This window comes from Camelus bactrianus, chromosome 34, assembly GCF_048773025.1.
Source record: "Camelus bactrianus isolate YW-2024 breed Bactrian camel chromosome 34, ASM4877302v1, whole genome shotgun sequence".
Taxonomy (NCBI): Eukaryota; Metazoa; Chordata; class Mammalia; order Artiodactyla; family Camelidae; genus Camelus; species Camelus bactrianus.
Window position 1 is genome coordinate 17733446 of NC_133572.1, and position 22567 is coordinate 17756012.

Sequence of the window (22567 nt, forward strand, 5' to 3'; positions counted from 1 at the left end):
CCCACATACATGGAGGTAAAGGCGAAGAACTTTTTTTGTTCGTGATTCTGTGTGCTTTCATATTATATGCAGTATTCCAATTCAGTTTCTGTTCTAATCTGTATTGGGCTCTATACAGATAAGCAAATTTGAGTTGTTTTAGGTTTGTAGCTGTTACTTACTGATTGTGTAATTTAATACAGGAGTACTTTTGGATGAAGTCTTAAATTTATGCTGATTTTAAAGGTGATGTGTGCACACTCAGTATACATGTTAAGGCTTTTCAGGAAAGAAAATGAAACCTGGAAACTCTTCACAGGTAGCCTGTGTATGCTGAAGGGAGAAATAAGTTAGTGAACATGATTATGATGAAATTTGAGCTTTTGGGAGGGTCTTCCATTGGAAAAATATAAGGAAGAAGAGAAAGAGTTCATAAAAAGAGGTCTAAAAAGGAGGAATAGTAACCTTACTCTTAAAATGAAGGAAGAAAAATCTCTTCTATTTTCATTCATGTGTGGTCTTCTGTTTTGAAATGTAAGGATGCATTTCTATGCCCTAGATTGTTTGTTTCTGTATTTGTTGGTGCCTGATGTTAGACTGACACAGTTGCAAATTTGTACCCACATATCATTTTTTGATCCTTTGTAAAAACAGTTTTGATCCTTTGTAAAAACAAGTGTGTTACACTGATAAATTCCATTGTTTTCCTTTCTACACATTATTTTTAAATGTGCATTTATAATTTAGAAACTGGTCATTGTAATAAGATAGTTCTAAAATAATTCATAATTTTTAAATGAAAGACTTCCATACAGCACATTCAGAAGAGTAGCGTTTTATTTTACAGTATTTGAGTGAATGTTTTATTCTTTCCTTAATTTTGCCTTTACACTTCTGCCAGCTTCTAGATTTAGATTATATCTTCCAAATAACTTGAAGGCTTTTCAGATATTTCTTCTCAGTTTTCTTGCAAAGTAGGTCAGTTCAGATTTTTGTATCTAACTTGCAAATGGAAAATCTGAAGCACGGGAAAGTTAGGTAATTTACCAAAACTTTAATAATCAGTGGTAGAAGTTAAGTAAAAACCAAGGCCTTCCAAAGTCTAGTTTATTGCTCTACCTATCAGAGGAATAAAAGGCTAATGGGGGTCTATTATGTACTTTCCAGTTGGCTGAATTTTTTGAAACATATGTAATTGGGTGATTTAGTTTAAAAGCTGAAATTATCATCTAGTGATTGAAATAACTTATCCAAAATTTTTTTTGTTTTTTTTTTTTAAAGAGTTGGTACAAACTCAGTAACTCATAAAATTCCCCAAACTAGTCTGTCTTATAAAGTGCCTGGCAGTGTTGCCTCTTACAGTACAGGATGCTGGAATTAGTCCATAATGGGAATGAAATTTAACCTCAGTAATTTTGCTGTTCATTCCATTTAAATGTCAAAATGTTCTTAATGGCAAAGATACTTCTTTCCCCTCAAAGTGTCTGAGTATTGATCTCTTAAACACAGTATTTAGGGAATGGTGTGAGCTATACTTAATTCGCTAACATATGTTTACTCCCAGATCTTGGAAAGTCTCTGTAATCCAGAGTGACATTTTGCTGACTGACATTAAAGCCAAAATGGGAGCTAAATATAATACCTGCTGTAAGAAAGTTGTTAGCTCGGGGGACAAGTTATTGGAGAAAGCATTGGTCCATGAGGTCTAATATCTCTGACCTAAGAAGCCCATTACTTCTGCTCTTCTTAAGATGAGGATGTTTAGGAAATGAGATTCCCATCGAGGGGAACCTGATAATTCCGGAAGTTTTCATCCCAAGCTAGGAGCCCTCTGCCGCACTGACATGGTGGGAATAGGGCAAAATGAAATCAGCTGCCTGCCTCCTGAGCCCCTCAGTGCTGATAGCTGTGGGAGGCTGGGATCTCTTTTTCTTTAAAGACTTTTTTCCCCCAGTTGAGGCCCAAGATCAGGTGCTGTAAGCAGTGTTCTCAGTGCTTGGAACTCCCTGTTGTAGCCCAGGTCTCGGACCTAGACCCACCTCCTCTCTCGGCCAGCTCTCCTGCCCGAATCTGAGGGCAAGTCTGTTCCTCTTTCCATTTAGCCCCAGTGGCTCAGAAGTCACACTGAAGAAACGTGAATTACTGTTAAGGACCCATTTAAGGGGGACCGAGCCTTTGTACCTGTTTCAGTGAGAGGCCTGTTCAGCTCTGTTTCTTAAAGAATGCTGCCCACATCTCAGTTCCCTCTCAGAGCTTTTTCAGAGCTGCTTTCACTTCCCTTCAGCTGATGTTTAGCAATCTTCATTTGGGTGTGAATTAAGTAATATTATCTGTTGCCTTTTAAAATAGTAACGCTCCGGGTACCGTGAACTGTTTGCTTTTAGTTGGTGAGAAGGAATTAAACTCTCATAACAGGTATGTGCACAGCTGTCATAAGCTTCCATCAAGTCATAGCTCCCTTTTAACTCAGTGTACTGCTCCCCACCGAGCCTGAACAATCCAGGTCATTCCCTTAGTTAAATCACCTAATTAGGATGCACCTAAGAAGAAAAGGGATGCAGGATGACGATGTGTACATAAAGTGCAGAAGAGAATCTGTCCTTTCGTTTCACGTATCCTAACAGTGGTCTGTCTCAATAATCTGATTTTGTCTGATAGCATACGTTACAATGAGAATTTACTTACAAAACTATAACTGAGGTCTTTTTTTTTTTTTTTAATTCTCAGACTTTTGCACTGAGTGGCCAGCTGCGTTAGACAGTGATGAGAAATGCGAGAAGCATTTTCCGATTGAAATTGACACGGCTGATTACGTTTCAGCAGGACCGTCCATTCGAAACCCCAAAGCCCGAGTAGTAACCTTGAGGGTAAGAGTTAGTTATTTTTTTAAATAAGAATTATTACAACACAGTATTTTGAGATAGTATTTTGTATGTGTGGTTATAAAACTGATACATATTTATCCTAGAAATTTAGAAACTATAAGTTTTTTAAAGTATAAAATGAAACTGCCTATTATAGTTCCACCATTCATAAACACCACTATGGACTGTGGGAGTGCATTTTAGTATGTATACAGACAGCCTCTGTGCGTGTTATTGGGCTGATGTGATTAGTTATCTGCTCTTTTTCATTTAATAATGCAATTTAAAATCTCCCACTTACCAAACATTCTTTAATTTTATTTTTAATGGCTGCATGGACTCGTGTGTAAATGAGGGTCTGTTAAGGTGCCAAGACAATGTTTGCTGGTGAAACTGTAAAATAGTGCAGCCGCTTTGTAAAACAGCTTGGCAGTTCCTCAGAATGTTACACACGGAGTTACTCTGTGACCCAACAATTCTACCGATCAGCTCAGATGTAGTCCTTTTTCTGAGACTGAAGTGGGAGATGCTGGAGCAAGAGATACAAATGAATGATTCCATAGCATAGATCTACCATAATTTATTTATGTAAGTTTCCCATATTTTGGGACATTTAGGCTTTCTAACAGTTTCCTTTATTAGAAAAATACAATGAATATCCTCAGAGATTAATATTTATATATATCCCTAATTATGTTTCTAGGATAACTGACTAAAATGAGAAGTCAGCTCAAAGCAGGTGGATCTTTTAAAGATAAACATTTTCTGATTATGTGTTATACAGTTCCTGCAGGAAATGTAACAAATACAACACCAAGATTGTGAGAAAGCCTGTTTTCCTGTACTCTCACCAACCTAGACATTATTGTTACTACCTGTCAGTTTGATAGGTAAAAAATATATCATATTTAAAATATGTATGCCTTTGAATTCAAATGAAGGTGAGAATTTATTCCTTTGTAAAATGCTTTTTTTTTTTTTGGTCATTTGCCCATTTTGATGGTGTAGTGATTTCTTACATACTTATTTTTTTCTTTTTAATAACAGCTTTATTGAGATATAATTCACATACAATAGGATTCACCCTTTCAAAAGTTTACAAATCAGTGGTTTTTAATATAGTCACAGAGTTGTGCAGCCATCACCACTACCTAACTCCAGAGATTTTCATCACCATAGAAAGAAACCCCATACTCATAACCAGTCACTCCCTGTTCTCCCCTACTCTTCATTACCCACAAGCTCCTGTCAACTACTAATCTACTTTCTTTCTTTGTGGATTTGCCTGTTCCTGACAGTTGATATAAATGAATCATACAGTAAGTATACTTTCACTTAGTATAATGCTTTCACTGTTTCATCTTTTGTAGCATGGATCAGTTCTCTCCTTTTTATTGCCAAATAATATTTAATTTTATGGATAATACCGTATTTTATTTATCCTCACATCAGTTGCTAGACATTTGGGTTGTTTGCACTTTGGGCTGTTATGAATAATGCTGCTGTGAACATTCGTGGACAGATTTTTGTGTGGACATATGTGTTCAGTTCTTTAGGCTCTATACCTAAGAGTAGAATTGTTGGGTCATATAGTAACTCCATGTGTAACATTTGAGGAACTGCCAAGCTGTTTTACAAAGTGGCTGCACTATTTTACAGTTACGCCAGCCATGTTTGAGGGTTTTTAAATTTTTAAATTCAAAGAAAGAAGGGTAGTGCCATATTTTTCCTGATAGTCGTAAAAGTAGTTTAGGATTAAAACCAACTTGTATTTGTATAAAATTTTACTGTAAAAGTGCTTTCTTCTACTTAATCTCATTTATTCCTGACAACAATTCTGTGAATCCTTCCTATTTTATAAATGAGGAAACAATAATCCCATGATTTGCTTAGGGTCACTTAGCTGGTAAGTAGCAAATCTGGAAGTCAAGCCCAGTTCTTGCCTTACAGGTAACACCATGGTTCTTTCACTGCCTGCACTGTACTTGAAAATAGACACTTCACATGTTTAGACAATTTTTTCATGTTGTTCTTTTAAATGAGATCTTTGAGGATACACACATATAAACACAGCCTCTTATGATCTGAAATGTCAGCATTGTTTTGGGGATAATGTTAATAGAACAATATTGATTCTTTACAGTAATAGTAACCTGGAAAAAGAAAAGCCTAAGGATTCTTTTGAATTTTGGAAAAAGAATGACAAATGAATGTCACCCAACTTCAAACTAAGAGTATTAGTCCCAAGTTAAAGGCTGCAGTTTTGCAGTGCCTATGAGTGCTACCAGGTGGCGTGCGTGCACCACACAGCTGTTAGGAGTTTCTGGCATAAAACTCTATGTAATTTTTGAACATTAAAATGTTAATGTGAACATGGGTTTTAAAGCAGCTGTTACAGTAATGATCAGCATTGCTGCCATTTTTTTTTTTTACTACTTAATACATAAAAAGGTAGAAATTGAAATTTTTTGAACGGTAAATTTAAAATTTTTTCATTAATATGGTTGCATTGAAGGAGTTTTAAAAGGAAAAAAATCACTACATTCCATTATTCTAATGTAAAAACTCTTTATACTGTATCTCTGTGCATGTATGTATGCATATGTTTTTTATAATTATAATTAGGTACATTTTATGGTTTTCTTATAGGTAATTCTCCTTATTGTTAACAATCAGAGTCATAAAATTGCTTATTTTACCCATCAAGCTGATAACCTGGTTGTTGACGTGTAGTCTTTTCAGGGGGCTGAGGTAATTTCACATTGTCTGTAACATATGGCCATTCTGTGAGATTGGTATTTAATAGCATTCTTACTACATACATTCTTTAGGGGTGCATTTATGTTTGTTTTCTATTTTCTCTAGTCCAAATAAAAAAATCACTGTGCTAAAAATTATATAGATACAGATACAGATATAGATATGTATGTATGTTATCTCCTCTTCCTCTTTTAAAATTTATGCATTCATTCTGCCAATTTATGTTGCGTGCTTTTTAGCTGCTAGGCCGTTCCAGAAACAAGACAGGTATTGTTCTTACTCTCAAGGGTTTGCTGTCTAGTGGGACAAATAGAAAAATAAATAAGCTCTTAGGCTATGGTTGTCTTGAGGGAAATGCAGGGATTTCAAAGTCTTATTTAGCCTTTTCTTCTTCATACAGTTTTGTCTCTTATTCTTAATCCTCACCAGGGAAAATAGTCTATAATTTACCTTATTTAACTGTATTCTAGTGTCTCACCTATTTTTCTGGGTCAAGCTTATTCATCTCTAGATAATACCTTTCAGCCTAGACCATAATTCTCTGCAAATTAAACAGTATGTTCATTTAGCATAACATTTCCTGAAATATGTTTTAAGGAAGACTCATTCGATGAACTGTTGCAAAGTAGAATCTGAGGTAAAATAAATTTGGGAATTATTGCATAACAACCCTGCATCTTGAAATTTCAGAATGCTCTTTAACATGTTACCTCCTCTAAGAAATCCTGCTGCTAAACAACCCAATTTAACTCAGCATTTCCTAAATGTATTCAATAGAAACAGGCTTTTTAAAGAAATCTTTTTTTTTTAGCAGCCTATGGGACTAGTATTAACATTCTGAGAAATACTGAGCTGAATTATTTCAAATATTGTGATCTTTCATGGATGCTGTATTCTAGCCTCCATGAGGTATTTGTAACTTTTAAAATAAATGTCCCTAAACTATTGCAGTGATATGGGTCTCATAATTGCATGGTAGGAATTCTTAAAACCCTTATGTTTATCCCTTTCTTTCTCTCTTCCTCTATTCCTCTCTTCCTCTCTCCCCCTCTCCCCCTCTCCCCCTCTCTCTCTCTCCCTATTTATTTATTTATGCTAACTTTTGGGGGGTTTGTTTGTTTATTTCTTTCTTAATGAAGGTACTGGGATTGAACCCAGGACTCCTGCATGCTAAGTACGTGCTCTACCACTGAGCTACACCCTCCCTCCATCTGATTTTTCTTATATTCCAGCTTTACTAATACTGATTGAGTTGAATTCTGTTAGTACTACTCATATGGATTGTAATTTCATTTGCGAGACTTTAATTGGTTCTTTCAGGAAAAGGTACTAATGCCCAGAACTTTCAAAGGACTCCAGTTTGCTCCTCTCTTTTTCCCATGAGTAAGGTCAGCCTTCATTAATACATGCAAATTGCTAACTCTATATAGAAAGGAGTTTGAAAAGGTTTCTTTCCAGTTGGTTTACTATTAATAGAAAGAATATTGCCAGTTTTTTTTTCATTAAATAAAGTATATAAAGTAATTTTTTCAAAAATTTTTTTCCTTATATTTTTAAGGTTAAACTTTCCAGTTTGAATTTAGATGATCACGCAAAGAAGAAACTTATTAAACTTGTAGGAGACCGGTACTGCAAGACCACAGATGTGCTTACCATCCAGACAGATAGGTAAAGAAAGGAAGGTTCAGCTGGTCGGTCACATATGCTGTTTTATTGTCCTCCAGGCCCTTTGCAGTCCTTGTATTAACCTATTAGGTCAGAGAAGTTGTGAGAGTCACATTTTTAATCCCTCACACTGGCTGCTGTTGCTGCGATGATCTTTATGTAAACACAAGGGGAGGCTTGCCTAGCTGAGTTAAATTATTGTTTTGGAATTTTTTTATTGAAATATAGTCAGTTTACGATGTTGTATCAATTTCTGGTGTACAACATAATAGTTCAGTTGTACGTATACATACATTTATTCGTTTTTGTATTCTTTTTCATTATAGGTTATTGCAAGATATTGAATATAGTTCCCTGTGCTATACAGTGTAAACTTGTTTATCTATTTTATATATAGTAGTTCGTATCTGCAAATTAAATTATTGTTATTTTTTATCTTGACTTTGATATATTTGTGTATATAAAACTCAGGGAAGATGTTAGTTTACCAAGGTGCTTTTGTAAATAAGCAAAATTTCAGTGCTAGTGTAGAAGTTTATAAATGCAGTATTACGTTTATTGTATATGAATTTATAGGTTAGGTCATCTGAAGTAAGGAATTGGTATATTTTTGCTAAATACTTATTTTATTTCTTGAATTATACTTTGGCTGTGTCTAAATTATGTCAAAATATGAAAGACCTGCCTTTAGAGAAAAACAGGTGGGCAGATACCTTTCTCCCTTGCTGTCCTAGTTTCCAGGCATTTGGAGGTGTCAGTATCCGTTAGGTTTTGTCTTCTTCTTGGTAGTAAAGTAGCAACATGACACACATACAGAGATGGGAACAGTGTGGAGGTGGGAACAGCTTGGGGACCATGATTTTAGATTATTACCATATGGGAGAAAAATATATTTGTAATATATTAATATCTTTTTACTAGCTTTGGAGAGTATAAAATAATGCTGTTTTTAATTTGCAATTAAAAAATACCTTTAAATATTATTGTTAGAAATTCTGTAAGTTTCTGATAATGTTGCTTTTTTTCTAAGTTTACAAATGTCAGTGTATGTATGTTTTATGGTAACAGCTGTGTAGAATGGAGGACTATTAAACCTAAGTACAGAATAAACAGAGTACAGTTAAAATCACTTGTCATGTGATAGTTTTATATTTAAATAAATTAGAAGTAATTATTTCCTTTTCTATATTATTTTATAACCCAGAAGTTAAACATATTTTACACATATAAACATATGACGTGCCATCTCATTTATGTAGAAGTTTTCTCTGATATTAAGTCATTAGTTCCATTTTAAATGCGGCAGCAAAAGAATGCAGCAGCAAAAGAATGCAGCTTTGTACAGTGTAGCTCATTTTTAAAGGAATCAGCTCTGGAGAAATCAAGATGAGCATTCAGATTAGCATCAGTCTCTCTAGATTTTTAAATGAGCTCATCAGGTATGTTCATGCCATCCAACAGACTCTTAACCCTGAGACTGTGAAGAGAACTTCAATTGGACATAATTATGTTAAAAATAGCATAAAGCTGTTATCAGATATAAATAACTCCATTAGTGATGAAAGCAAAGAAATCCTCTAAATAAAAATAAAAATTATGTCAGTTTTCAATATCCTCAAGTAATACGCTACATAGGTTATTGTTATTCTAAGAACAGAATTTTCCTAAGGCAGATAGGGAATTCCTGAATGTAAGTTACCCTTCATATTTAGTATTTGTGTATTTTGCAAATTATTCCATGTACTGAATTTCTCGAATTTTGACTTCCTCTCTCTCTCTCTTTTAAAGGTGCCCTTTAAAGAGACAGAATTATGATTATGCAATGTATCTACTAACAGTTTTATACCATGAGTCTTGGGTAAGTGATTGTATGTGAATGTTTAATAGTTTTGTCAAATTTAGATGATGTTAACCTTTCAAAACAGTCTGTGTAAAGCAGGTACTCAATTGAGTGTTTAATGAACTACTAGTTAAGATAAAGATATATGAAATATAGATAACTTCTATTGACACTGAAAGTGAGGATCTTAAAACAGATTATGCAGCCCATCTCAGGACCTTGCAGAAATCAGATGACTAAAATGCCTTTAAAATTCAGAGTTTCTGACTTAGACTGAAAAAATTCAGAATTTTTTACTTTGCTTGTTTGACTTTGGGTGAAAGTTGTCACATTTATGGAAGGGAAATCATCATCTGTGTAACTTGACACTATTTAATTCATCTTGTTACTTAAACAAACTACAGAACAAAGCTCTAAAACGTTATAGAAAGGTACTGTAAATTAATATTTTAGTTAACAAATAGCCTTTCATGTGAGCATTTCACTGGTATACATTAGGGACAATTAAGGGCAATTAATTACTTAAATAGTATATAAATAGTCTTGTGTCTGACTGAGTTTATTGAATTTTAGTGTAAGTGTCCACATCGATGAGGAAGATTTTGCTATGTGCGAGCATCACCTCATCTCATTTAAAGTTGGTAACTAAATGTTTAGATAACTCAAAGTTTTAAATAATATTTTGAAAAATTAAAATAATTTTAGATATGCACATAAATTTTTTGAAGCTTGCCCAACATTGACATGGGACTCAATAACATTTCATGTCAGGAACATTTGAAGGAATGGAGGTAGCTGGAGAAAGTCACCCTTTTTAGATGTTCCAAGGACTTTGTATGAAAGAGGAGTTGGATTGTTTTCCATGACTTTTAAGGATACAACAAAGTAAAGCAGTGAGTAGTGAGACAGATTTATTCACTGAGTAAAACTTTCTACAACATTGACCTAAAGGTAGAGTGGGCTACTTTGCTAGTTAAAAAATGTCCCATCCATTGGCTGCTTCATGGGGATTTGGTGAAAGGAACAAGCTCCGTGGATGGTCAGTTGCCTCAGGTGGTCTTTGGAATCTCCTTCCACGTCCAAGTCATTCTGTGAACACAGCTATTCTCGTTGCAGATGTCATTGCTACTAATGAGGTAGCCCGGGAGGATGTGTGGAAAATAAATAAAACTTTGTTGCAAGTTTAGTAAAGAACAAAAAGTGGCTGGTAGCTCTTCTTTTCTTGTGAGTTAGTCTAATTATCATAATTCATCCGAATTTCTAGTTCCTGGCTTCAGGAACAGCATCGTAATTGCAGTTAATCTCTCTTTCCTGTCAGTTGGTTATATAAATGCCTTTGGCTTCAGGTTATTAAGTTCCCTTTTGAACCAGCAACATGGCTGTTGGCTACAGCTCTGTGGCTGCCACTTAAAGAGTTAATACCAAACAATAAAAGCTGACCAGTTTTGAGTCTCTTACTTTGCCAGAGGCCTGTAAAATGAGTTTGCCCCAAAGGAAATGACAGGCATAAATAAATTCAGCAAAGTTGACTTACTGGATTCTTTCTGTGGTTCTGTGACATAAAATCCAAACAAGCTTGTATTCTGGATTCATGCAAGAAGCCTTTAATCTTCAGTGCTAATTACTTTGATGCCAGAAGAAGTAGCCACATACAACTGTCCTAAACAGATATAATTAAATAATTCCTATATTAAACTTGGCTCCTGACCCTTTCTAAACAAGTACCATCAGTGAAGAAGCTTTAAGAGAAGGCAGATGAGCCGTGAAATTTTGCAGAGCTGGTGGAACAGAATTTTTATTGAATTGAAACTCTTTTTTCCTTCCCCAGCATGGGATTCATACTTGAAATTGATGTTCCCACCTGGTATTTAATCAAATATTTAGAGTACCCCTTTTAATCCATTTCTTTATTTTTAAAGACTAGTTTCAGAGCATTTAATCCCTAAAAGCTAAACTCTATGGAGGTTACCCCTAAGTAGTGTTTAAAGTAGCTGGTAGTTTTATGTAACATAGTGCTGAAGCTTCTCTGAAAAGCTATTCCTCTGGACTTCAGTGTAAGAAAGTAACTGTTGTGTGCTATTCGAAACAGTTTATAGAAGTATCAAAGTAGACTGTGTTGACGTAAAACAATAAAATGGGTTTATTTAGAAATAGCAAAGGATTGCAAATTGGGACAGGCAATCTAGGGTGAACTGTAGGCAAGTTCAAAGAACAGAGGAAAAGAAGGGGGTTGGGAGGGGCTGTTCTAAATGAAGGTTCATTGGAGGAAGGTCAGAGTTTGGGTGGCGATGGCATTTCATTTACCGCGCTGAGACTGTTGCTGAGCGAGGGGAAGTTCTTCCTTGGGGATTGTGAAATAGTTGCACTTTGTGTTTGGGTGTGCTCCTTCCTTCCAGTGGGGTGAGTTCGTGAAGGTCGGTGCATGCAAATGATGGAGGTTGAAAATGCGCGAGAGCTCCCTCTACAGGCCATTCCTGACTCTAATTTTAGTTGAGGTTTTCTTTATTAATTTTCATATTCAAAAAGCATTGACTTCACAAAACAGACGTCAGGCCTAGAGGCTTAGTAATGCATCAGAGAATGAATATTGTAGTGCTAAGGAGGTGGTAAGAAACAGATAACACATTAAACCATTTATCCTTAAGCCGTTCAAAGAAGCGGAGACTTGTAGAAAGTTGCTTTAGTATTTCAGTATTACACATTGTTAGCATAGGAGTGAATTAAGTTTTAACCTTTGGAACCATTCAGATCTGGATTTGAACCCCCGTTACCTGTTATTTAACCTCTGGGGCTCAGATTTCTTCTAAGTGCTTTTGGGTGGATGAGAGTGAATTTATATGAAATATCCGGCAGAGAGTGGGTGCTCAGTAAGTGGTGGCTGTTAATATTGTTGTTAATACTGAAATGAAGAAAGATTTAGAATTTCAATTTCAGTTATTCCCAGTTTCTGTATACAGCTTACATTTAACTTGACGAAGCCTTCATACAGGTGAAGTCGGATCTCTGCCCTGCTGTATTTGAATTTTTAGAACATGTGTCTGACTCACACTCAGACACAAGTGATAATAACAAAACTTCCTAAGTGTTAACTTTGTTGTCTGATAGCCTTTAAACCTTTCGTAAGTGATTTGGTTAAGAGAAGACTGAATGAAGCATTTTACAAAGTGACCTGCACAAAAGATAGACTAAGACACAGACAGTGAGGGAAAGAAAAGAAACACTGGCTGTAGAAAATGTAGAGATCTGCAGTCACATTCAAAGGGTTGTTGGACAATTTTTAAATGGTTGCTTTTTAAAATTTGAATTTTTGGTTGTCTTCTTTGGACTTCACGATAGTCTTATTGCCAGTCAGAACTAGATCTTGGTTTGGAATAAAGTGGTTCTGAAAATTCATGGAATGAAGCAGATAAAATGGATAATTTTATACTCACTAATAGAGTTTGTTTTTAAAGGGGACCTTATCTCAAATATTTCTGATAAAAATGACGAACCCTTTTGTAGAGCCATAATCACTTAATCTGGCGGTTCATGGGTTTATTGTGATCTTTCGTGTGTGCTCGCATACACATACATTTCCAGGTTGCATTAGAGAATGCTTGAATGATGTTTATGTTGCGTTCTTTGCATTCATCAGTGATTTTGTTCTTATAAGGTACAGGGAGAGGTATTGGTGGGATTATCAAAATGAATGAGCCGCTGCTCTTAGGTGCCTTTATTTCTGGGTGCAATTGGTGGTTATAATATAGTCTATTTCACTAGGTGATGGAGGTTGGAACATACTGCTGTGAGAGGTGCAGATGAAGATTAATTCTACCTAGAAGCTTCACAGAAGTGGTGGCTGGTTTTGGAAGAGGAGTAGGAGTGTGCACCAGGGGAGGGGCAAAGGATTCTGGGCCGGGGGGGTTAGCGAGTGGGCAGAAGTTTGGGGTGGCTAGGATATATGACCAACAGGGCAGAGATGACAGGAGATAAGACTGAAAAAATAATTCAGAGCCAGGCTGTGAACAGGTTGAGTAGCTTGTTTACAGAGTGTAGATTTGTATCCAGGGTTAGGATTGAACTTCTATGTGTCTTCCTTGGAAAAATGTCTATTCAGAGCCTCTGCCCATTTTTCGATCAGCCCATTTTTTTGCTGTTGGGTTGTATGAGTTCTTTATGTATTTTGGGTATCACTCCGTTGTCAGGTTATCTTTGCACCTCTTACTCTTTGTCTAACTCCTGCTTTGCACAGACAGCAAGTTATACTGTCGTATTTTCTTGACTGCAGAAGTTGCCGTTGTCCGTGTTCCACAGATTGTTTTCCACGTGTGTTTTGTCCTCTAACTAATCTTGCACGACTCTCATTAACATGCGTCTGACCTTACTCTGTTTGTTCTTCACAGTGTCTGGGTCAGCACTGGGTAAGAACACCAAATGTTTAATAATAGCTATTTAATAACAGTCTACTCTTTTCGATATCCATAAACAGATTTTTGAACTTCAAAAGTTTTCAACCTCAGAAGTAAAGTGACAGAGTAACAAATAAACTGCCTTTTCAGTAATATAAAATGCAGCATACTTGTTAGGTGCTAGCAACAATGAGCTTACTGACGTAGCTTATTAATGATCTATTAATAAAGTTACTAATAATCAACAATCAAATTATGTCCAATTTTTAGGAAATACCTTTGCAACAGTTTGAGATACTTAATTTTCATGAGTGTATGTTGTGGGTTATGTGTAGATCAGGTTTGATTTTCATTTTATTATATGATTTTTCAAGTATTTAAATGAAAATTGTTCTAATTTCTGCATTATTGTGGAAGTTCTCTACAAAGGTTTGCTTCTGTGAGTTTATTTCATGATGCTGATCTGTATTTGACAGTGTTAATGGAGTCTGTAGTCTAGGATAATATTGGCTGCTCCCAACAAGATGCATCTCTTTAATGTGAAATGTACTTATGCATAAACTTACATATTAACTAATTATACATAAACTAATATTACAGTCTTCGTTTAAGAAAACCAATCAATTAAACATATTAATTGAGCTCCCGTGAAGAGTCTAAGCATTCTGGCTAGCCCAGTGACAGTAAAGGGTGCTTACCTGCTGCCTGTCCCTTGATTCCAGACAAATAGCACATCTGGTCTTTGTTTTAAAAGTGTATCTGTGGTGTTGCTCTGAGAGTCACCTGTGTCTGTCTCTCACTTTCTTCTTTACCTCAATGCTGTTTTCAAATGATCACGTTGGATGAATACAAAAAGAGAGTGGGGGATGGGAGAAGAGTTCCATTTTTTTAAAGTACTTTAAAACAGTATGTCTTTTTTAAAAGACACAAAACACCCATTTTTAATTCGGGCTAACTTTAAAGATCAGGAACCAAAAATTTATCTGTTATAACTTCTTCATTATATACACTGAGAAATTAAGACTTAAGAGGAGAGAGTGAGTGCTTTGCCCAAGGTCACCAGTGTGTGAACTGAAGAACTCAGCCCTGAACTGTGGCTCCAAGGTTCATATCTTTTCATGATGTCATATCATTTAGTTTTGTTCAACTTTGACTTCTGTTATAAAATATTAGGAAGTAAAAGAGATGAAATGAAACCTGAACTTGAGCTGCTAGTTCTTCTCAAACTCAATTATTGGGTAACTGAGAATTTATCTGTCTCCATAACCAGCTTTCAGCTGGGGCTTATGTCAGACTCACCTGTGAAGCTTTCTGAACCTGCAAATACTTACGCCCTGCAGAATCCAAATCTCGCGAGGTGGAACTTCACCAGGCGTATTTTATTCTAAAGGCTCTGATGCTGAGCTCCTGATGGTGAATGATTCCCCCAGTCTTTGGGTGTTACTAATAAAGAGACTGATTAGAAGGTTGGTATATCTCTTTTAAGACAGTTTTTGTACATGTGTCTAGTGTCAGCACTGAGGGTCTGATAGGGGAATTAGAATGAAAGGGACAAGAAAAAGGAAGGATTTGTGCATCAGACATACATAGACCCTTTTTGACTTGCTGTGGCTGGTAGGCAGCTCGCAGCTGTGGTTTGATGATATAAGGAAGTGGCACTTCTCATACTCCTTTGCCTTCAGACAAGGCTTCGTTTTATATCTCGTGCAGGAGCCGACCATATACTTACAGGCCATTAAGAAAAATTCATGATCGTTCCACCCAGTGGCTGAAGTCATGAACCTGAGAGGGCATCCCCTCTCCCCTGAGACCTAACACGTCACCAGGTCTTTTCCATTTTAGCTGTTAAATGTCTGTTCAAACTGCTTTCTCCTCTTTATCGCTACCGCTGCTCTCCTAGTGTGGGGCTTCATCATTTTCACCTGAATAACTGTAATAGTCTTATTGATTTCCCTGTCTCATCCATCGTCCATATTGCTGTTAAAGTAATTGTTCTAAAAAACAAGCCTGTTGTATCACATTCCTTTATAAAATCCTTCAGTGGTTCCCAGTTACCTAGGTAAAAAATCAGACTCCTCAGTGTGTCTGTTCACGGCAGTTGGCCTCCTCATTACCAGCTCCTCCGGAGATGTGGGCGACACATCCGGTACCACGATGAGCGTCATGTGTTCTTTCATGCCTCTGCATGTGCTCTTCTCTTTGTTTATAACCTATTTTCAGATTGATCAGCCTTGCAGATTCATGTGCATACTGTAATACACCTCAGATGTAACCTCTCTTAGATGTTTCCTCCCATCCTTTCCCCCTCCTCCCTCCAGCAGTTAACATTTCTGGTAATTGGCTGTGTACATGTCTGCCTGACTCCATCCGACTGCAAGGTCACTCAGGACAAGGACTGTGTGTTTCATTCATCTTTATCCCTGGGACCTAGTACAATGTCTGCCATATCAGCAGTGAATTTAAAAAAAAAAACAAAACCGACTCTGATTTGAATTGAATTCCTTGATATAGTTAAAAACTTAGCTTTGGTAACTAGATGAATTGGCAGTGAATTTTTTATCCATTGTGGATATTTACCTCTTCGCATTTTTTATGACTCTCGAATAACTTGTTTTTTTTGAATAGGTAAACTGTTTTCCCTCATCTAGCACAGTGCCTCACTTGTCATCATGAGAAGTGGAATATTACTGTGATTCATGCCCCCGGCAGAGGGAGTTGTAAATAAGACGGCAGAAGGTGACACGTGTGTGTGTTTGGTGGAACAGATGGTTCTTTGCCTTCTGTTACATCAGAATTCACTGACCGCTGCGTGAAGTAGCTACTGTGTTTTCCTTCGTATGGAATTTATGCTTACAAAGAGAGAAGAGCTGATAGGTTCAACTTCCGTTATTCTTCTGTTCTTTTTACCACGTCTCTGTGTTCCTTGGAACATGTATTATCACTAAGCAGCAGCATGATTTGGGGCAGATTATGTAACTGCTCTGGGCTTCAATTTCCAGGTCTGCAAAACAGATGGTAATAGTACTACCTTAGGGTTGTTGTGAAAGTTAGATGAACTCGTGTATGTGAGCTGTTTACTCGTTCCCTGCCACTTTCCTCACCTTGGCCTTCATTCAGCCCCGAACGTACTAAGCTTCCTGCCTCCAGCCTTTGTGGACGCTCTTTCCTCTACGGGGACCCCAGGCGTCACCTGACTGACTCCTGCTCACCTCCAAGGCCCCTGCTAGGCCGGCAGCCCCAGGGCAGCACAGCGCCTGGGACAGTAGTTGTGCAATAAACATGTCCCGAGTGAACGGATGGGAGAATGAATAATGGAGCCAGCTGTGTGGACAAGGGAACAGGATCGTGTGGGGTGGAAGGTTGCTTCCTCCAGGGTTGTGGTCGGCAGACTCTCGTTGTAGGCCGGGAAGGAGAGACTGTGTATGTGTATGTGTATTATACACACACATACATAACGTTAAATGGTTAACTTGTAAGTGTCTCAAGGTCAAGGCATTAAAATAGAAGTCTGTAAACTAATCAGGCCCTGCCTGAATGATGATTGATCTGAGCTTCCTTTGGTATTTTTAATTCCCCCCTCCATAGATTGAATATACTGTTGTTTATGCTTTAAAGTTAATACATGGCAACTGCACTTTACAAGTTAAAATACAAAAAATTTTGAAATCTGAAACATCCCCAGGTGACTGTGGCCCTCTGTTTAACTTCTGTGATATGTTCTGTCTGTAGAGATGTTACAGTCTAATCCAGCAGGTCTTGATAAGGACTATATTAGGTAATACATACATAGACGTGTCTGAGATGCCTGGTATATAGCAGGTATTCAGTTTGGGGGGATTGTTACTATTATCGTCTCAGAATTTATTTCAGCTGTGCAGAGTTGGATCGTAAAGCTGGAGTATGTGGAGAACGTGAGTTCTGTTTAGCTGGTGGCCGAGGCCCACACTGCATTGCATCTGTATGGGAGGAGTAGCAGGCTGTGCCCTTCACAGAATTTGGTGGCTGTCCCTTACCAGTGACTGTTTAGAACAGCAGTAAATGTAAATGGACATTATCCTGTAGGGTAGGATTTCCCAACCTCTTTGCTGTCGGTGCGCACACAGAAAAGTCCTTACTGAGATGAACGGAGGAGGACGCTTGCGGGGGCCCCTGCCGCTCCAGGCTCCCGCTGGAGTCAGCATCACGGCACGCCTGTAAACACGCCTCGGCAAGCCAGTGCAGTCCAGAACTGTATATACCAAACGTAAGGGGAGGAGTTAAAAACGTTGACATTGTGAGTGGATTTACTTTGGTCATCGCCTCTGGTTAAGCATCCATTTCAAACTAGTTCAAAAGGTCCAGGTAAACCTAGGTGAAATACATAGTTTTTTAAACAGCTGAGTCTCTTAGTTGCTTGTCTTCTAACCGTTCAGAGTGCGATGGAGTGATAATTTTGCTTAACGCTTTATAAAATGTATTTGTTGACCTCTTCAATTAAGTGTACTTCACTTGTAAGTTAGAATCATGAAGAAGCTATGACATCATCTTGAAACAGTTACAGCATTGGCAAGAGTAGGTAGGCCCAATGATGTACTTAATGTAGGGCATTTCGTTTTTCAAGGGGTGACATTTATTCTTTCCTTACATATTACAGTAAAAATCAGGTAGAGAAGGGTAATTTTGTCGGTTATTTTTTTGTAACGTATAAATTCAGAGTTTGGCTGTTAGAAGTTATTTGCGACAGGCTTGTTGGGGTGGGGCACAACAAGAAGTTATTTTACATTATGCCTGCCCCCTCTGCCAAGCTTAAAGCCTCCCTACCAGGTAGAAAGGAGGCACAGAGTTGATCCTCACCCGCATAAGATGTTTCTAGAACACAAGTAGGAACACTGTCCTCGGCCGTAAACTCAGTACAGCGGGTGGAGCAGACAAAGGGGAGCTGCGAAGACAGACACCCTACTTTGGCCCAGGAATTTGGGATCTGAGGAAACACCCTACCTCCTGTTTCCCTGGTAGGAGAGGGTACACGGTGAGACGGACTGAAGGGGGGTTTCTCCTCGTGGGTCTGTGGTGGGGGAGCTTCTTTCCTGGGCTTCAGTGATCTGAGTGGGTTCGCTGAGTCGGCGGCATCCCCAGTGGCCTGCTTGCCGTTGGTGGGGCCCCTCCTTATCCTCGGAGGGATGGTGTTCGGTGCTTTTCTCTCTCTGTGGGTGCCTGGAGTCGGGGTGGGGATGCGGGTGGCACGGGTGGACGCTGCTTGTCTCCTGGCAGGTGCTCACTTGGTTCTGAGGACCTTGGAGCTCTGTCTGCTCAAGCTGAGGTCTGTTTCAAGAGCAGTTTTCAGATTTAAATATTTCTGATAGCCTTACAAATCTACCTAACTTTTAATACTTTAAAAAACTATAATTTGGGGGTTTACAACCTTCAAAAATTGTTGAGACTAGTGGATCATTTTGTAATAGCCTACGGCTCAGAATATTGTTATGTGTTAATTTGGAAAGAATGTGGCTGGTATGAAGCACTTCTGTGAACCAGGGCAAGTTACGTATTAGCTGTGTTGCCTGATTTTTTTCACAGAATGTTACATCTTCATTTAAATCCTAAATCTGAATTTCATTACCCCACCAGTGTTCCCTAAATAACCGGTAGTAATTTTTGTAAGAAAGAATAGTAACAAAAGTTATTTCCATTATCGGAACAGAAAATAAAGATTATAACAAAATTCCAGAAGATACGAAGTCATTATGACTAAAAATCACATGTACTTTATGTTTTAAATATTATTATAATAATTGGTCTTCCCTGTCAGCCCCACAGGCTTGTTACAGAGAGAAGTACCGTCTCCTTTCAGCTCTCATTATTTTTAACCTCAGAAATTTAAAGGGTTGGTGTGTTAGAGTTTAGGGACTAGAAGGCTGTGAGGAGGGAGGGGGTTTTCTGTATATTTCGGGAAACAGCAGTGCTTTGTAAGTGCAGCTTGCAAGGCAGGTGATGTGTAACCCATGTGGGTGGAGTTAGCGGGTGGTAAGGAAGACTGGAGTGTGCGGCCCGCAGCTGCTGGTGCAGGGGCACAGCCATGCTGGGGACGGGAGGTGGGTCACAGTGCACGTACGGTGTTGACCAGACTGTGGATGATAATTCTCCAAATTCGGGACTTGTTTTTTACCTTTCAGAAAATGGAAGAATGGGAGAAAAAGAAGACTGAAGCAGACATGGAAGAGTATGTGTGGGAAAATAGCTCCTCAGAGAAAAACATCCTGGAAACACTTCTCCAGATTAAAGCTGCTGAGAAAAATCTGGAATTAAGTAAAGAAGAACTCCTGGCTACTAAAGAAGTTGAGGATTATAGAAAGTCTGTTGTTAGTCTTAAGAATGAGGGGGACAATGAAAATACCCTTTCTCAGTACAAAGAATCAGTGAAGAAACTATTAAATTTGACATGAATTATGTAGAAAAATTGCCTTGATTTATTAATTTTATGACATATATCTAATCATCTAAGCTGATATAAAGTTGAAAATGTTTGAAAGAAACCATTGTTTTACATCAGAGTTAATATTATTCCTTTCATCCTAATGCACAATGGCAATGATTGTCCAAAAGTTTTCAATGATTTTCAGAAGTCTGGGGTGGTCAGACTGATTAGATGTGATTTCCTCTGGTTCTAAAGTGCTTGGATTTTGTTCCTTCCATAACAAATTTAGTATTCATACATATACATTTTTTGTTATTTTATCACCTGCTATGTTTCTTTCCCTACAAATTATCACTCATTGGTTGCTTTTGCATAAAGATTTTGGTTATTTGGGAAGCTAGGCCCAGAACCCAGCCCGCTGACTGAAATTCAGTGCGGTGTTTACATTACTACTGTCTCCCTAACCGGTTTTTTTGGCAGATGCTGACGGATGAGAAACAGGTCATTGGCAGTATCTTCTAACCCAGAAAGTCTGTTCCATCCGCCTGTTTTGGGGTCACTTTATGTTGATTCAGTTCTGCTTGGCGTTCCGCTTCACATTTTCTGCAGCTCATTTTTCCAAGCCCAAGCTTGCAGACAAGTGGAAATGGAGATCAGCTGGTATAGTATTCGCCTCTCTGGATGCCCCAGCTAGAACTTCCACAGCTCGGGACAGAGATGAGGTATAAGGACCTTGTATTTAATTGGAGTAAATGGCAAAAGGATAACTGCCTTAAGAAACATTTCATTCAGTTTAGCTGTCACTTCAGTATTTTTAAGTGTGTCTGTTAAGTAATTTCTTTAAAAGTAGTTGACAAGTGACTAACTTAAAATCAAAATAAAGGAATTATTCAGGTTGGTAATTGCCTAAAACTTACTCTGCTTGACGAAATTAGAGAACATAAAATGCCAAAAGGAATTTCAAAACAATTGCCTGAAAGAGTTTTTAATAAATTGAAGGTATGATTTGGTATCAGCAAGGCCTGGAGTTTGTAGGTTAAAAGGACAGTAGGGCCTTGAGCACAAAAAGGAAGTGGAGGTGTGTTGTATTCTATTGGATGGAAATAGCAAATAAAATACAAAGTAGAAATAACTGAATTTTTGATCAGGTTTAAAGCATACTAAAAGTATTGAAATGTTACATTTCTTAGAGACTCAGTTAAGTAAAATTCAGATGCGGAAACAATATTGAAGAAAGAAACATCTGGAAACAGCAGAAGCTCAGGAGAGGTGGTCATCTGAGAACATGTGACGAGGTGGGAGACTAGGGTCCCGGTCCTGTAGGACCAGCGCCATGCAGATGGAAGCGGATGGAGTAAATATGTGCAGTAAAGAACCTGGCGCAGAGAGAGGCCTGGCCTCTCCCCTCAGCTCCTGGGAGGTACTCTGTCGTACCTCATCAGGTGTCTTTGTTTAGGGCAGGACTTGGTCGCAGTGGATTTTAGGGTGGGCTGGCTACACCTGATCATCTTCGGCATGCCAGAAAAGCCAACCAGATGTCTAGGGTGGGGAGCTTTGAGTCACCTGGTAAATCAGTCCACCTGGCAGCTGAGACCATCTGCCCAGGTAACTGGTCAGTCACACCTGTTTTAATGGGGCCTCAGTAAACACTGAGGCTCAGGTAAGCTTCCCTGGCTGACAGTGCGCTGGGCTTCCCGTCACACACTAGCACTGGGAGCGTGCTGTGTCCTGCCCCCACGGGCAGAGGACGCCAGGAGCTGTGAGTTTGGAACCTGCCAGAACCTCATCCTGGGTGCTTCTTCCCTTGGCTGGTTTTAATCCGTATCCTCTCCCTGTGGTAAACCATAACTGAGCATAACAGCTTTCACTGAATGTGAATTCCTCTAGTGAGTTACCGAACCTGCAAGTGTTTTGGGGCCCCTCCCACTCCTCCGAACTTACAGTTGGTGTCAGGAGTAAGGGCGGCCTCGTAGAAGGCCGTGCTCTTCCAGCCTCTGCAGTTTGGCTAACTCTGAGCGACTGACCTAAAGGCTGGGGCTGTGGCCTTGATGCCTAACGGCAAAATCTTAGAGCTGTAAGATGGATACAAAACTGCCTGAAAAGGGTAGCAATTTGCTGTCATTGTGACATTAGCAATAACTAATCAGCACTACTTGTCATTAGATTCTTGTCCTTTAAGTTATTAATTGACCCAGTATATACCATGAACATCATTTTCATCCTGATAATGAGGATTCTAGGGGACACTTTGCTGTGTTGATACGCAGTCACTTTCGCTCCCCCCTCTAGAATTACATAGTACGTAAGAAGTAGAGCAAACCTGTTTTCTTAATTGTATGGTGCTTTAGTTTTTTCTTGGCATGTTTTGTTTCCAAAATTGGTAAATACAATACTGGACTATTATAGACTATTTTTCCCCCCCAAATTTCTGGCTACTTTCAGTGCTGGAAAGACTTCCACGTCATGGTCACTTCCTAATTGGGTGTAACAACCTTATCCTTAGCTGTTGACCGGGCCCTCAGATCTCTGTTTCTTTAAAAGTTTTAAATTCTTTTCAGAAGTTCTCTTTGGTCCCTTCTGCTTCCAGTTAAGGACATGGTTTCTAGGCCCAGTCGGTCTTGCTCCTTGGCTGACTGTTCAGGTTGCCTCTCCAGTCGAAGTTTACTCAGTTTATGTG

The 22567-nt window shown here is 38.3% G+C and overlaps 1 protein-coding gene across 2 annotated transcripts in view; it reads left to right on the plus strand.

Moving 5' to 3' along the window:
* Positions 1 to 20792, plus strand: part of MRPS35 (mitochondrial ribosomal protein S35) — a 30733-nt gene extending 9941 nt beyond the window's left edge. The window contains exons 5-8 of one of the 2 annotated variants that reach the window (XM_074357614.1): positions 2707 to 2846; positions 7162 to 7271; positions 9057 to 9126; positions 19649 to 20792. In XM_074357614.1, coding sequence (XP_074213715.1) covers positions 2707 to 2846; positions 7162 to 7271; positions 9057 to 9126; positions 19649 to 19918 — 590 coding nt within the window. In that variant the 3' untranslated portion in view covers positions 19919 to 20792. The remainder of the gene's footprint in view (positions 1 to 2706; positions 2847 to 7161; positions 7272 to 9056; positions 9127 to 19648) is intronic. The other variant, XM_074357615.1, reaches the window with a different exon arrangement.
* The last annotated feature ends 1775 nt before the right edge of the window (positions 20793 to 22567 follow it).